Here is a 16,732-nt window from a genome sequence, read left to right on the forward strand (position 1 = left end):
ATCCTAACCAATCCGTTCTCATCTTCTGATTTCCATAACTCTTCAGGCACTAATCTCTAAGCCTTTCCAAGGGGTCCTCTAGGTGAATTACTGAGTCACATACATAATATCAGCCTGACCTAAACAGCTGTAAGATCTAGTAACCACAACATTTCCATAACTGGACTAGTCTTGAACAGGCTCGTGTGTTTGGTAATAACAAAACAATCTTTTTTCATACTAAACTCATGTTTCTCTCCCATAATTGTAGCTCTGACTGTATGTTTATAGTTGTTTTCCTGCTGCAAAGTGAACCGCCAACCCAGTCTCAAGTCAGCTGCTGAAGAAAGACAAGTCCACAACATGATGCTTCCCCCACCATGTTTCAGTGTTTCAGGGTAATGTGCAGTTTTACTTTTCCGCTGCCCATAGCATTTTTCACATAAACCAAACGCTTCCAACTATTGTGTCATCTGATCAGGGCACCTTCTTCCATGTTTGCCGTGTCCCCTAAATGGCTTATAGCAAACCTTAAATGGGAACTCCTTTGGCTTTCTGTCAAGAACTTTCCTTTCTCCCATAAAAGCCAGATTTACTAAGTACATGAGTAAAAGCCAGCATCTAAACAGATTCTCAGTAGCTCCCCCTAAACCACCATGGGCCTCTGCGCTGCTTCTCTAAGTAATTGCTCTCCATGCCCAGCCTGTCAGTTTAGATGGATGATCACGTTTTGGTAGTTTTGCAGTTTTTTCTATTCTAAGATGATTGATTGTAGAGAGGTCTGAGAAGTTTAAATCTTGGGAAAGTGTTTTAAAACCTAACCCAGCTTTAAACTTTCCACAACTTCAGCCCTGATCTTTCTGTTGTGTTCCTTGGTCTTCATGGTGCTGTTTATTCACTAATGTTCTCAAGCAAAGCCCTGAGTTCTTACAGATCAGATGGATTTATACAACATTTATATTACACACAGATGGAGAGTATCACTACCTGGGTGACGTCTGTTGATATTTAGTTGCACTGGATTTATTTTTAGGGGTATCAAAGTAAAGGCCATGTTATTTTTATTTAGAAAAAATTTGAAAAACTGATGTTTGTGAATAATGTGACAAAAGTGGAAAAGAGGGGTATGAAAACTTGTGCAAGGTACTGCATTTAGTTGCTAACCTCTAGAGCTTTAGGAATTCTAGTTTTCTCTCTCCAAAACTTTAGATGTTTAGACATTCCTGGCAGGTTAAAACTGACATCCTGCAAACGTCCTGTTGGGCAGCAACTCAAGTTTTTAAAAAGCTTTTTAAAAATCTGGTTGACTGTTGGTTTAGGTCCTATGATTTCCTCATTGCAACAGCATTTTTTTATGCAAAATAAATTAAATACTTCTGATTTTATTGAGTCTTATTCGGCAGGAATCTATTACAAATACTTCTTTAAGGCAAAAATGTGCAGCTTTTTTTTTGTTTCTGTTTAAATCAAGCCTGAAAGTTGAGGTTTCTGAGGTTTTGCAGAACAAACAACACTTGAGGTCATCTAATTAAATAACCAAACGAATACCTGGCAAAAAATAAAAACGGGAACTTAGTTGACCATTATTTACAAAACACGCTCCTAAATAGATATTAATATTTTATTCATAAACATATAAATCACTACATGTATGGGTTACATGAAGAAGCTGTACATTTCTAATCCTGTAAATAGAGATCAGGTACTTCTGCATGCCTACTAATTAGTATTTGCTTTCAGAAAATTGCCCTAGCACACAGCCTAGATGCTTAAGCCACCGTTTCTACGTTCTTTTTGTAACAGGACACCTCAAGGAAGGTGTCCTGTTACAAAAACATAAAATCAGGATGGTTCAGTACTTTTGTTTCTTGTTTAAAACCGGCATAGATGAACTGATTTAGGGTTTAGGTGGTACAGAAATATTTCCAGTGAAACCTGTTATCTGGATTTGCATCAATTCCCCCTTTGTTTCCTGATGTCTGCAGTCAGTCAGTCAGCTAATGATCTGCAGAGTAAAACCTCAGGAGGTTTCCGTCTACAGGTGAGCTCCATCATCCTGTCAGCTTAAAGTCCGGCATTGTGGAGCGGATGAAACTAGGACATTTTTCATCACTTGCATTGCATGATCGTCCTCCAGCTCTTCCTCCTCTGAACTTTCCTCGCTCTCTGACTGGTGGTGCCCGTTGGTTTTGGTACTTCTTCTGTTTTTCTCTTGTGCACCGTTAGTGGAGGCTTTCTTTGAGGCACTGACTTCATCTGCCTCCTCTTCATCTTCCACATGAGAATACGGCTCCTCTTCTTGGCCGCCATCACCGTTGTCGCCTCCGTCTCCCCTTTCATCACTGCTGCCTTTTACTTTTTCCTTGTCCATGAAAAACAAGGGTTGCGTCTGTGTGAGAGGAGTAGTGTCCATCTCTTCGTCCTGCTTCATACTAGACGACATATAATAAAACCGATTATTTACATTTGAACTTGTACTGGAATGTTTAAAGCAATCACTTGTGGTTTTTCCTGTCAGCGAGTTCAGTGTGGGAAAGCAACACTCTGCCGCCACAATGTAATGCAGCTTTCATTGAATCTAACTCACACTTGACATGTCAGGTTTCACCTGCAACAAATTAAAGAGGACGTACAAGACGAGCTTCACGTACGCATCAGGAAAAAAAGGCTTACATAAACCACCGGTCAACACTCCAGAGTGTTTCAAATAAGCTGAAGAGTTAAACATCTCACCCAGAAGATGCTCCAGCTACTCTCATTTTCTGCCACATGTAGTTGAGGAACATGGACGCCTGCAGCAGACGGCCGATCCTCTCCATGTGTCTCTCTGTGGGAAGAAGATAAATAAAACCTGTTTATTTATTAAAATCTCCTATTTACCAAAAGGTGCTTAATAGATTTTTTACAGAATTTGAAATAGGTGAAGCTAAGGCTTCGTCACTTGAGTTCTGGATAGAGTATATTTACAGATACAGGGTTTTTCATCTTAAGTGCAAAATTTATATATTTGTGGTACAATTTTGGCCAAATTGCTGCTCTGAGTGGGTTGTTCTTTCAACAAATGGCATGTTTTAGAGTCTGTATACTCCATTTAACGATGATTTGATTACCAAACTAGTTGACAATTATTTTAATAACTGATTCAATTAATCGTTTCAACCCTAATTGGGTCCTCAAGAAACAAGAAGTCCAGTTAAATATTTATTTAGCCAGGATAACCAGTGTCCTCTGGGTGTTAATCGGAGTTGAGGCCACGCTGTAACACTTTGTGCCCATGTTGCTGCCTGCTGACCTGTGTATGGGATGAGACCCTCCAGGTAGGTCCGGGCCCCCTGGTACTGCAGCAGCTCCTCGGGCGGCAGGTGCGTCAGCAGCACCTGTAGGCATGCCTGGGCATCCAGACAGTTCCTGGCATTGGTGTTCCATACAACACAGTAGCGCAGGAGCGACTCTGAGTAGGACAGCAACCAGAATATTAAATACAGGGAAAAAACTTACAATTTTAGGTGTTTATAAAAACGTCCTTGTATTGTTTGCATATTTGAGACGTTTATTGCTTCCAAATAAATCAGGCTCCACTTTCGGTGCACTTCAGAACCTCCTAAAAACAATCCAAAACAAATTATTTTGAATGTTACCTTTTTGATCTACTCGCAGTTTCAGCAGCGTCTTTTCCAGCAGCTCGCTGCCGTCCTCCACCTGACGAATTGCTAGAAACAACACAGCAAGCTGTCATTTAGCAGCTGAGATCCATTTGTTCATGCAAAGTTTAAAACAAGTAGAATATTTTGCACACAGACAACTGATGGGCTTCTTATTTTAATAAGAAACATAAACACATGGTTTTTTAAAGCTTGTTTATAGAGGAACAGTCTCACATCTTGGGATTTCTGCAGCAAGTTTGTTGCATCATGTCCTGCCTCCTGTCAACACTCTGGAGTCTGAACAATAACAATAACCAGTTCTTTACTCTGTAGAAATGCTCCAGAGCTCACGGAAAAACAAACAGGTATGTCATGTTTATGATTTAATGCACAAGTGACTCAGTGAGAAGCCATTCGGAGAAGAGTATTGACAGACCGAGGATAATCGCAGGTGGCAAAATGACAACGATGAAGACGGTTTGTGTACGTAATTATCTTAGGAGGACAACAGAATAAAGGCTGACAAACGTTCAATCAAACAAAGTACCTTTGATAACAGTGAGCACTGTGTGAGGCTGGTCCAGTGAGATGGCTAGACCTAGGGCCTTCAGATATTTCTTCTCATGCAGCAGGTTGGACAACTCCTGCTGCCTTCAGACACAACAGAAACACACAAGATGTACCTGCTGGTGAGAACCTGAATACACTTAATAGAAGGTTTTTATTGCAACAACTACATGTAAATGCTTGACGAGGCATGAACATTTTTTACTGTACAGTTTATGTTTAATATCTTAATTACATTAACTGTAGATCCACACTATGGATGCACCTGACTGCTGATAAACATACTGGCACATCTTAATAAATAACAATATCATTTATTTCAGTAAATCAAATCAAAAAGTGCAATTCATACATTATATAGATTTATTACAACCAGAGTGATACATTTAAAGCATTTATTTACGGTTTATTATAGCTTAAGAAATGTTAAGTTATGGCTGATATAATAATGGGAAAAACTGCTGGATCAACAGTTGTCCAGTACTGTCAGCCTCCATAAGCCACTAAAAGTCACTGTTAAAGAAGCTGTCTGTTCACAAGAGCTGCATCTGAGCATATGAATGGAAAATTTTGTGGAAGGAAAAGGTGAGAAGGGTGAGAACCTGAATTTTGGGTTTTCATAAACTTGAAGCCATAATAATCAAAATGAACACAAATGAATCAATCTGTGTGTAATGAATCAATATACTAATTTCCCTTTTGAATTAAATTATTGCAACAAATAAATTTTTTTAAGATGTTTTTTCGGCATTAGTGGCCTTTTTATTTTTTTGACAGTAGGCAGACAGAAAAGAGGGGTAGAGAGAGGTGGAGACATTCAGGCAAATGTCACCAGGTCCGAGACACAAACCCGGGATGGTCGCTTCGAGGACTCTAGCCTCTGTACATGGTCACGCGCTTAACCCCTACACCATCAGCACCGCGCCCGCAACAAATGAATTTTTCAATGACATTTTAATTGAGACCAAGTTGCAGAATAATCTGTATTGAAATGTCAATGTGTGAAATATTGCAATTGCGAAGGCCTACTTGGGTGCAATAATAGGTAAGATTATAATTCAAGTGTCATGCATTCAAATTCAGTTTTTCAATAACATTTTTAACTTTTGGGTTAATCATAACTGATAGTGTTATTACGATATTTAACAATGGTATCGCAAATATATGTTTTCCTGGTATCATGCAACCCTGATTGAGAAGCACCTGTACATGGTGAGAAGTGCCAAGAAAGGAAGGTTTAACAAATTTATAAAACGTTTGTCTGGAGCTTTAGCTAAAGTGAGAAGATGGGGATGAAAGCCACAGGAGCTAATTAAATCAACTTGATCTGTGACAGGCTCTGGCGAATGTCTTACTTCAGTATCTGATCCTCTTGTTTGGCCTGTTCCTCTGCCAGCTCCACTTCAGTCACATCCTAGTCATGTAAAAAATGGCATCAGTTATCAAATAACCCCAGCATGAAAGAGTACGGCGTTAGCAGCAAAAGATCTAGTCGTAACATCCTCAAAAACACTGGGGAAAAAAAGCAACTATAGTTACCCAACATATTTGGATACAATTGAAAAAAGAACTATGGCAAAAATTTCAGGTTTGTTTTATTAAAAGAAAAGCAGGCATTAAAGAGCTGCAGTGGAAAAGTTATTTACAGCGACTAGGAAATAAAGGCAGTACATTAGTATACCTAATCTACTCAGAAGTGCTTTTTTAAGAAGTCAATGGTTTAAATAATCTCCTCAGTAACCCCCTTGCTCAGTCGGGGGACCATCAGTGAACTCCAACTCACCATCCACACTGAGATGTTTGAGTCTGCTGAGCCCGTGACCATCTTATCATCCTTACGACTGGCGTGGAGACCCCAGACTTTGTCTTGGTGTGCGTCCAACGTCTTCACGCACTCATTGGTCTTTATGGTCCACAGTTTTACTAAACCATCTGAACCGCTGAGGGGAAAGAGTCAATCATTTGTTGTTTTTATACAACTGTGTACATTGAAAACACAAATATATACACTGGAGGGATAGAACAACAGAAAAAGCGATGAAAAATAAATCAATTAGGTAGTTTTAACACTTTAAAAGGTCTATAAAACTGTAACAATTATTTTAAAAAGCTTTAGCAAAAATCTCACAATGAATTCAAACCTAAACGTCAATTCTGTTTTGCAGGCATCTGAGCCACTGTGTTGCTGCTGCTTTCTAAAGTATTTATACCCCTCGAACACATTATTTATGTTACAAACATGAATCTATTTTATAAGGGAATTTACTTGATAGGCCACCAATAGCACATAGTGTACACAAAAAGCATAATAAAGACCACGGAGCCCTACAGAAAACTGTTCAATCAATCATCCAAAAATGGAGAAAAGTATGGCACAACCACAAATCTGCCAAGACATGGTCAGGCTGATACGACGGTGTGAATCAGATCCAAAGCTGTAGAAAGTCGTGCACTCTACAAATCCGGCCTTTGTGTAACTGTGGCAGGAAGACATTTATAGTAGACAGAAAAGGGAGAAGCAAACATGTGGACAAAGGTTTTCTAGTCAGATGAAACTGACATTATACTTTTAAAGCTGTCATTTTAAACACAATGTGGTGAAAAGAAAGCTAACATTGCGCATCACTCGGAAAAACACCACGTCCGTAGTGAAACACGGTGGAAGCAGCATCATGTTGTGGGGACGCTTTTCTTTAACAGCCACTCTGGTCAGAGTTGATGGGAAGATGGATGGAGCAGAATACAGGGCAACTCTGGAGGAACACCTGCAAACGACTTGAGACTGGGGTGGAGATTCACCTTCCAGCAGAACAACCACCCTAAACGAACAACCAGAGCTACAATGGAACAGTTTAGATCAAACGGTCCAGTCAAAGTCTACACCTAAATCTTTCATAAGTCATTGAGGTTTTACAATTACAGATGCATTCCATCCAATCTGCATGAGCTTGAGCTGTTTGTTTAAGAAGAATGGAAAAAAATGTCACACAAGTGGAAAGCTGGCAGAGAGATACCGAAAACAAACCACAGCTGTTTCTACAAAGTAGAAATACAAACGCAAAGGCTGAATACAAACACAAGCCACACTTTTCAGATTCCCTCCACTTCACCATTAGGCACTACATTGTGCTGATCTGTCACATGAAATCCCAAAAAAACACAATGATGTTTGTGACAAAATGTGGAAAAGATGAAGGGGTAAAAATATTTGACTATATTTTAGCAAGGCTCCATATAACTGCACTTTATTTTTTACAAGATCTTTCTTTTAAAACTCCACAATGCAATCATACGCTGACATTGTAAAAGGAATCAACAAACATCTGGACAAAGGTGAGTTAATACCTGGTCAGCAGCTGGGTGCCACGGCTCACAAAGATCACTTTCAGAACCGATGCATCATGTCCCTCAAAAGTCTTAAAGAGAAATAAACCGAGTTATCTTTACATGCTTTCTAAAAGCAAACCCCAGCACGTAATAACAGATATCTGAGATTTCCTGATGCATTCCCACCTTGAGGCAGCTAAAGTCCTGCAGGCTCCACAGCTTGGTGGTTCCGTCTGCAGAGGAGGAGGCCAGGACCTGGTCCACCGGAGAGAAACAGACGCTCCAAATCCCCCGACGGTGGCCCCGAAACACCCCCAGGAGCCCCAGGTTTCCATCTCCTGTTAAGGACCAGAGTTTGGCTGTGCGGTCCTGGGAGCCAGAGGCCAGCAGTTTGTCGTTGGGAGATACCACAACACTGTTGACATCCTGTAGAAACAATGAAGGTTAAAACCACAGGAATCAGTCGGGAATGAAATTAAAGAGGTTCAGAGCACTGAAGATTAAAACGTTCAATATAAGAAGGCATTTCAAGAGTTTTTCCCCCTCAACAGACACAGATTCTTAGCATTCATGCATTCAAGAGTCACTTTCAGGTTAATAGGGCCAGACCTTTTTACAATAAGTTGAAGGAATGCTACTCTGGAAAACAAAAAGGAAGTTAGGTAACCTGTCACAGATGATGCTCTGATTGTTTTTTTGTTCGTCTCACCCCTGAAGCATGCAAGGGCGACAGGAAAAAGTGCTAAGTGTAAATGTGAAACCCACGAGTGAGCAAGACTCCGAAAATGATCCTGCAATTCCTTCTGAGCAGAGCCATCCTGCGTAAACCTGTTTCCATGACGACAGATTTCAGTCTGCTTCAGGCACAGAACAAGAGCGGCCACCTTCTGAGCTTTAAAGAAAAACAAACACACATACCAAACATATACTTGTTTGCTAATGTATAAATAGTGTTCCTCTGGTCCCACTTCCCTCAATTAGATCTGAAATGTAATTAAGGTAAAATGGATGGAAAATACATAAACTCAAATGACATAACCCCTCATTTTGAAAATGAGAAAAAAGGAGCCACAGAGAAACAACTATATAAAAACTTCTGAAATCCTGGAGAAAAATTGCTAAAAGACACTCGAAAACTGCCTCATATTTATTGGAACCCTTGGTAAAGATGGTTGAAACATAATTTGAGGTATTAGTGGACTAGCAGCATCTTCCATTTCAACATTTCCTAATTTTCCAAACTCTACTTTCTTGATTTTTAGTTTTTATGACTGTTAGGAATAACCTTTATTAATATAACTCATAGCTTTCTTTCCCATTTATAACAGTGATATAAAATATAAGTTCTAATGTTTCCATTTTGTTAGAATAGGATAAGAATGTTCATAAACATACATTACAAGGATAAATGGCCCAAGGTTTGTCATAAACGACCTGAGGCTGGGACACTGGGGTTGATAGTGGAGCAGCCAGTAACTGGTTTGATTAGAAAGCTACAACACACTTAGATTAAGTATAGACATCTGCTACTACAACATCTAACAGATAGACACCACAATGGGGACACATAGTCTACTGATAATCTTGTACCTTATCGTGTGCCTTCTCTGTGGTGCGGGGGCTCAGCTGATGGATTTCTGCTCCAGGAAACTCTGCTGGCAGATCCCAAACCTTCACGGTGCAGTCCTGACTGCCGGTCACAACGAAGGATGCCTTCATCCTGGACACCAACGAAGATGAAAATTCACCGGTATAGCTCGATTAGTCCACAGCTGTCAAGCTGTGTGTGTGTGTAGCAGAGATGAGAAACCTCAGCAGCCAAAGAGCTGCAGAGAGGAGTTCTACCTGGAGCAGCTGATGGAGCCCACAGCATTAGTGTGGCTGGATCCCTGAGCTACACATCGGACCTCGCCGCTGTCGCTGTCCATCTGCCAGACACACACCGACCGGTCCTACACACACACAAACACACACACACAACATGCAAATGTATATAGCTGCTGCAAAACTGTACATGCACGTGCCACATGCCTAAACATGGTCATATCTGTCCTGTGCACTGATGAAACCGTTTTCATTGGGTCGCAGGAGGTTACCTTTGCACAGCTTGCAAACAGAAATCCTTTTTTGAACACATCCAGAGTGAGGACGGTATCTGAGGAAGATAGACTGATTAAACAGAGAAGAGATAAACATCTTCATCCAACCTGTTCAGCAAGTCATAAACATGATCATTCCAGACCTGATTTGTTTCGATTCTGGCTTCACACAAAAGTTTTTTGTTTTTTTTTTACGTTGCCTTTCTTTTGTGTTAGAAACTTTAAAGGGTAAACCCCATTTCTCAAAAATATTTGCCCTTTTGTTGTTTAGTTGTCAGTCGTAAACTCAGCAAATAAGAAATCTTGACTCCAAACAAATTAAAATCATCTCACTAAAAATTAATGAGTTCAAAAGAACTATTAATGTACATATGGACACCTCTGTACTGACTGGTTTGTTTCATGGTTAAGCAGAAGTACAGGCGGGACACCAGCTTAGAAACGGATGCTGCCCTCTGCTGGTCGCTAACCTGTGTGTCCGTAGAGGATCTGACAGCTGTTGGTAAGCAGTTGGAAAACCTTCAGCTGACAGCTGTTTGTGGCCACCACAATGTGACTGTCCTCTTTACCCAGGAACTTCACGTCCAGTACCTCGTCGCTGTAACCCACAAACTGCAAGAGGTACAACAGAAGTTACATTTAAATGAGGAAAATTCGCATTTATAATAACAGAAGTTTCCATTCACTCATCATCTGCCTGTATTCCACATGATCTTTGGGCTTTTTATGAATAGGTTTCAGCAATTTTTATTAGGGCTGGACTTATAATCTAACATGCCACGTCAATGAATTTTAAAAGCAAGAATCTGGTGCACAAGTCTGAATTTAAACATACCCCCCCTATATATTTGGCTCAATTGTCCTGATTGCAGAGAAACCAGACACTTCTTGTAGCCATCAACAAGCTTCCGGTCAGAATATCTGAGCCATCTTCTAATAGGAAAAGGTGGAAGTCATTTGAAGTGAGTGTTTTCCTGGCTAAGACCTATAGCTTTCAGGCATGTTCTGTGAATTTATAATAAGGTTCATGTCACGGCCATTCCAGAAGTTTAATGTTCGCCTGCGTTATCATTCCAAAACAACGTCACTATTCTGCTGGAACATCCAACTAGGTCCAAGTTTCAACCATCTAGTTGTTAATTTAAGGTAAATTTGAAGAATATGGTGGGACTTTGATCACAGGACCAGTACGCCTGGCAGCGAAACATTCCCTCAGCATTATGCTGCCACCACCATGCTTGTCGGTAGATACAGTGTTCTTGAGCTTAAAACCCTCACCTCGATTCGCCAAGTATTTATCTTGCCATTGTGGCTACACAGCCCAATCTTTATCTTGTGTGGCCATATAACCATTTTCCATAAAGAATTTGCCTTATCCATGCGTGGAGCTGCAATTTTTAGACATGGAACCTGCTCATGTAGAAATACGTGCCTCCTTCTTGGTCAGCACTCCATAGCGATGTGAAACTAGCTGTAAATAGTGACACTGTTGCTATAGGACTTTCCAGTTCATGGTCTCTGTGTTATTTTATTTAAAAGCCAGGTACTGTTAGTGCCTAGTCCTGCTCTTGCTCTTATTGAAGTACCTTCCAATCAATTCCACTTGAAGGATATCATCCATGCTTTTGCAAAACAGCTTCACAATACGGCTGCAGAGGACTACCAGCAGCTCAATCGGCTATAAAGGAGCTTGCCTCAGGCCTACTCCTTACATCACACCTGATAATCTAGGCTAACTCAGCCCAGCAGTGACAGCAGCAGGTTAGACTGCACATGGAGCATGATCCATGCATGTAATGAGTCAATACTAAGTACTGACCTGCTGGTGTGTGGTGAGACTGGGCAGCTGATAGAAGAGTATGTTGTGCTCTGCTGTGACCGTAGCCAATCTGGAGGAGGCAGGCAGGTGGAAAAGATACGTCACACTGCGAGGGTTGTCCTCCTCTTCGTCTTCCTCAGAGGACGGAGTCAAGGTTGAGGGAAGAGTCTGGGTATAAACACAGCGAGCAGTGCTGGCCTCCCACACTCTCAGCACACCTGGAGGGGAAATAGGGTGCAAAGGTAAGGGATATAGATGTAAAAAAGGCACATAAAAATGGTTGTGGATCAAACCTTTGCTGCCAGCTGTGACGAAATGCAAGTTTTTGCTTTTTACTCCAATCTGAGATAAGTCTGTCTTCTCAGGCAGCAGTACGACTCCCTCGACAGCCTGGAGGAAAAAAGACAACAGACATTAAGCTTGTTTTTACTAAAAAAATATATATATATTAAAACTTTCTCACATCTTACCTCATAAACAGGAACAGTTCTCGTAGCCTGGTGAGATTTGAGGTCCCAAACAGTGCAGATTTTATCCCTCCCAGAACTACAAGTTAAACATGAAGACCTATCAGTAAAAATCACACACAAACAGCAGCGAGATTCTTAATAAATCTGCAAGGGTGGCCGATTTCTCTGTACCTGATCATGGTGCCACCATCTCCGCTGAAGCTGAGAGAGGTGACGGCGCTGTAGTGGCTCTGCAGGATGCACACACACTGACTGGAGCGCAGGTCCCACAGCCGAATGCCACAGTCCAGAGACGAGGAGAACAGCTGCAGTCGGCTGATGTCAGGGTGGAACTGGACCAAACTGCACAAACACACCATAGTTTCTGTGCGACTGTACGATGTTTAAGCTTCACAGCATCTTGCAAAACTATTCAGCCCCGTGAACTTTTCCATATTTTGTAATGTTAAAACCACAAACATCTATGGTCAAGACCTGGAGGTCCACCTAAAGGCACCAATTGTTGACAGGACAACTATTGGTTGGGCCCTCTACCAATCTGGCCTTTATTAAAAAAGAAACAAGAAATCATGTTTAAATCAATGAAGGAAACAGAGCAAACACAAGAGACCAAAACTGAACATTTTGGCATAAATACAAAATGCTGTATGTGGCAAAAAATTAAATAGAAAAAAATAAATCATGCTGCACTGAGCATAATTGCCACCACAAAAAATGATGACGACACCATCATGCCGAGTTTCTCAAGCAAGGAAAGAAAAGTTAGTGTGAGTTGTTGGGAAGATGAATGGAGCTAAATACAGGGCAATCCCGGAGGAACACTTGTTAGAGGCCGCAAAAGACTTGAGGAATGGCGAGGAGGTTCACTCTCTAGCAGGATAACTACCACAAACATCCTACCAGAGCTACAATGCAAGGGTGTAGATTGAAGCACATTCACGTCGAAGCCCAGGCCTAAAATTACTTGATCGAGAGATCGAGTTGAAAAAGTACAGGTCCTTCTCAAAATATTAGCATATTGTGATAAAGTTAATTATTTTCCATAATGTCATGATGTAAATCTAACATTCATATATTTTAGATTCATTGCACACTAACTGAAATATTTCAGGTCTTTTATTGTCTTAATACGGATGATTTTGGCATACAGCTCATGAAAACCCAAAATTCCTATCTCACAAAATTAGCATATTTCATCCGACCAATAAAAGAAAAGTGTTTTTAATACAAAAAACGTCAACCTTCAAATAATCATGTACAGTTATGCACTCAATACTTGGTCGGGAATCCTTTGGCAGAAATGACTGCTTCAATGCGGCGTGGCATGGAGGCAATCAGCCTGTGGCACTGCTGAGGTCTTATGGAGGCCCAGGATGCTTCGATAGCGGCCTTTAGCTCATCCAGAGTGTTGGGTCTTGAGTCTCTCAACGTTCTCTTCACAATATCCCACAGATTCTCTATGGGGTTCAGGTCAGGAGAGTTGGCAGGCCAATTAAGCACAGTGATACCATGGTCAGTAAACCATTTACCAGTGGTTTTGGCACTGTGAGCAGGTGCCAGGTCGTGCTGAAAAATGAAATCTTCATCTCCATAAAGCTTTTCAGCAGATGGAAGCATGAAGTGCTCCAAAATCTCCTGATAGCTAGCTGCATTGACCCTGCCCTTGATAAAGCACAGTGGACCAACACCAGCAGCTGACACGGCACCCCAGACCATCACTGACTGTGGGTACTTGACACTGGACTTCTGGCATTTTGGCATTTCCTTCTCCCCAGTCTTCCTCCAGACTCTGACACCTTGATTTCTGAATGACATGCAGAATTTGCTTTCATCCGAAAAAAGTACTTTGGACCACTGAGCAACAGTCCAGTGCTGCTTCTCTGTAGCCCAGGTCTGGGGAATGCGGCACCTGTAGCCCATTTCCTGCACACGCCTGTGCACGGTGGCTCTGGATGTTTCTACTCCACACTCAGTCCACTGCTTCCGCAGGTCCCCCAAGGTCTGGAATCGGCCCTTCTCCACAATCTTCCTCAGGGTCCGGTCACCTCTTCTCGTTGTGCAGCGTTTTCTGCCACACCTTTTCCTTCCCACAGACTTCCCACTGAGGTGCCTTGATACAGCACTCTGGGAACAGCCTATTCGTACAGAAATTTCTTTCTGTGTCTTACCCTCTTGCTTGAGGGTGTCAATAGTGGCCTTCTGGACAGCAGTCAGGTCGGCAGTCTTACCCATGATTGGGGTTTTGAGTGATGAACCAGGCTGGGAGTTTTAAAGGCCTCAGGAATCTTTTGCAGGTGTTTAGAGTTAACTCGTTGATTCAGATGATTAGGTTCATAGCTCGTTTAGAGACCCTTTTAATGATATGCTAATTTTGTGAGATAGGAATTTTGGGTTTTCATGAGCTGTATGCCAAAATCATCCATATTAAGACAATAAAAGACCTGAAATATTTCAGTTAGTGTGCAATGAATCTAAAATATATGAATGTTAAATTTTCATCATGACATTATGGAAAATAATGAACTTTATCACAATATGCTAATATTTTGAGAAGGACCTGTATGTCCACATAGGCTCTCCATCCAATTTCACTGAAGGGGCTGAATTTCAGTCTCTAAACGTGAAAACCCGAAGTACAGACTACAAAAGGACTTGTAGCTGTGGTTGCAGCAAAAGACTGACTCGGGGGCCCGGAATACAAATACACCGATTTCCATAGGTAAAACAAAACGGCAATTAAACTTTGAGAATCGTGTATCATTTTTCTTCCACTTCAGAACTTTGAACCTTCTTTTTTTTTGTCTATCACATAAAACCCAAATACGCTGATGTTTGTGGCTGCGTCGTGACAAAAAGTTCAAAGCATTATAAACACTTTTGCAAAAGTACTGTGAGTGCATTATGCCACATGAAAGTCTTTGTAATTCTCATTGCTGGGTCTCCTTTATGGTAACAGACACTTACTGTACAACACCAGATGATCCTTTAAGGTTGTGAGTGCAGTACTGCTTAACCACATCCCAAACTTTTATGGTGGCATCACAACCGCCTGCAAGACAAATACAAATCAGTAAAACATGAGGTTTGTTGGTGATGTAGCAGAGGTCAGGTGGTCTGTGTTAATCGTGGCATCGCTGACCTGTGGCAAGCAGGGTGGAGGTGGAGTCAAAGGTCATGCTGGCCACAGGGATGGTATGAATGGCCTTCCAGGAGCGAGTGCAACTGGCATGCCTCCAGTCCCATTGCTTCAGTAGCAAAGCTCTGCTGGCTGTCACCAGCATCTGGACACAATGGAAACATGTGTTACTGTTTTAACCTGATCTGTTGGATATTTGAGTGAAGTAATCATTGCCTACCTCATCATCACAGCTCAGTGCAAATGATGTTATATCCTCTTGATCATCCTGTAGAGCAAATTTAGACAAAGTTAGGAGAGGGAAAAACTCGCAATGTGTCTAATGACGGCATGCATCGGAATCTAGATTATTTATATTATTAAAAGATATTTATAAGCGCAAGTTTAATATCCTTTAATATATTAGTGGCAAAGGGGCATAAGTGACAATGTCTGGGCAAGATTAAAAAGCCAACAATAGTTAAAAACAACTCATAATTCAATTAGATTTAATGTTTGACAGCAATCACTAAAAAAAGAATTTCAGTTGATAGATTTTACTTCACATCATATATATATATATATATATATACAGTATATATATATATATACATATACTGTATATATATATATATATATATACTGTATATATATATATATATATAGTATATATATATATATACATATACTGTATATATATATACTGTATATATATATATATATATATACTGCATATATATATATATATATATATACAGTATATATATATATACATATACTGTATATATATATATATATATATACTGTATATATATATATATATATAGTATATATATATATATATACAGTATATATATATATATATATATGCAGTATATATATATATATATATACAGTATATGTATATATATATATACTGTATATATATATATATACAGTATATATATATATACTGTATATATATATATATATATATATATACAGTATATATATATATATATATGCAATATATATATATATATATATACAGTATATATATATATATATATATATACTGTATATATATATATATATATATATATATATACTGTATATACACACCAACATAGCTGTAGGATCTATTCCACAATCGTAAGCCGTGTGAACTCACATGTTCCACACAGTGGACGATCTTGCCTGTGCTGATCTCCAAAACATTAACACGGGATCCACATGTGCAGAAAATGTACTTCTCATCTTTGCTGATCTGGAAAACATACATACAGAATTTACATTTAAAAGACCGAGTACGTCTCTGATCACAGCTCATCTTACACAACTTTTCAAAACTCACCTGCACCTTCCCTCCTTTATAAAACGGCTCGATCTTGCTGGAAACGGCGTAACTACAATACAATTAAAACGGAAATCCATCAGTAAGACCTTACAGGTTTCCATCACACACTTTCAGTCAAGCTAGCTGCCAGACGGTAAGACGTATGTGCGATAAACTTACTTTGTCTTGAACTGAAGGTTTGTGTTCGCCATTCTGCTAAGAGGAACCTCCTAAAGCAGATTTTGTTTTTAGGAAATAAACACGATATAATCACTGGCTTCTCATTTCACACGTTGACTGTAGCCGCCACACCACGCATGTTGTTACCGAGTCGCACACGTTGTACGCCATCTGAGCGAGCGGAGCTGTGATTGGTCAAAAGTTCAGCACGTAAGAT

At 40.2% G+C, this 16,732-nt stretch overlaps 1 protein-coding gene across 1 annotated transcript; it reads right to left on the reverse strand.

Moving 5' to 3' along the window:
- Positions 1–1,586: 1,586 nt before the first annotated feature.
- LOC124862696 (transducin beta-like protein 3) lies at positions 1,587–16,686 on the reverse strand. The gene is made up of 23 exons (XM_047356759.1): positions 16,516–16,686; positions 16,354–16,405; positions 16,171–16,266; positions 15,262–15,309; positions 15,045–15,186; positions 14,870–14,954; positions 12,077–12,247; positions 11,906–11,981; positions 11,729–11,825; positions 11,436–11,653; positions 10,087–10,228; positions 9,614–9,672; positions 9,363–9,469; positions 9,108–9,237; positions 7,704–7,943; positions 7,536–7,606; positions 5,974–6,130; positions 5,546–5,604; positions 4,171–4,274; positions 3,618–3,689; positions 3,272–3,430; positions 2,713–2,806; positions 1,587–2,411 (listed from the first exon to the last, which is right to left on the reverse strand). Exons 1-23 carry the CDS (start codon positions 16,545–16,547, stop codon positions 2,039–2,041), a joined length of 2,784 nt encoding a protein of 927 aa, XP_047212715.1. The 5' UTR covers positions 16,548–16,686; the 3' UTR covers positions 1,587–2,038.
- Between the last annotated feature and the right edge of the window lie 46 nt (positions 16,687–16,732).

Source organism: Girardinichthys multiradiatus, chromosome X (genome assembly GCF_021462225.1).
Source record: "Girardinichthys multiradiatus isolate DD_20200921_A chromosome X, DD_fGirMul_XY1, whole genome shotgun sequence".
NCBI classification, from domain to species: Eukaryota; Metazoa; Chordata; class Actinopteri; order Cyprinodontiformes; family Goodeidae; genus Girardinichthys; species Girardinichthys multiradiatus.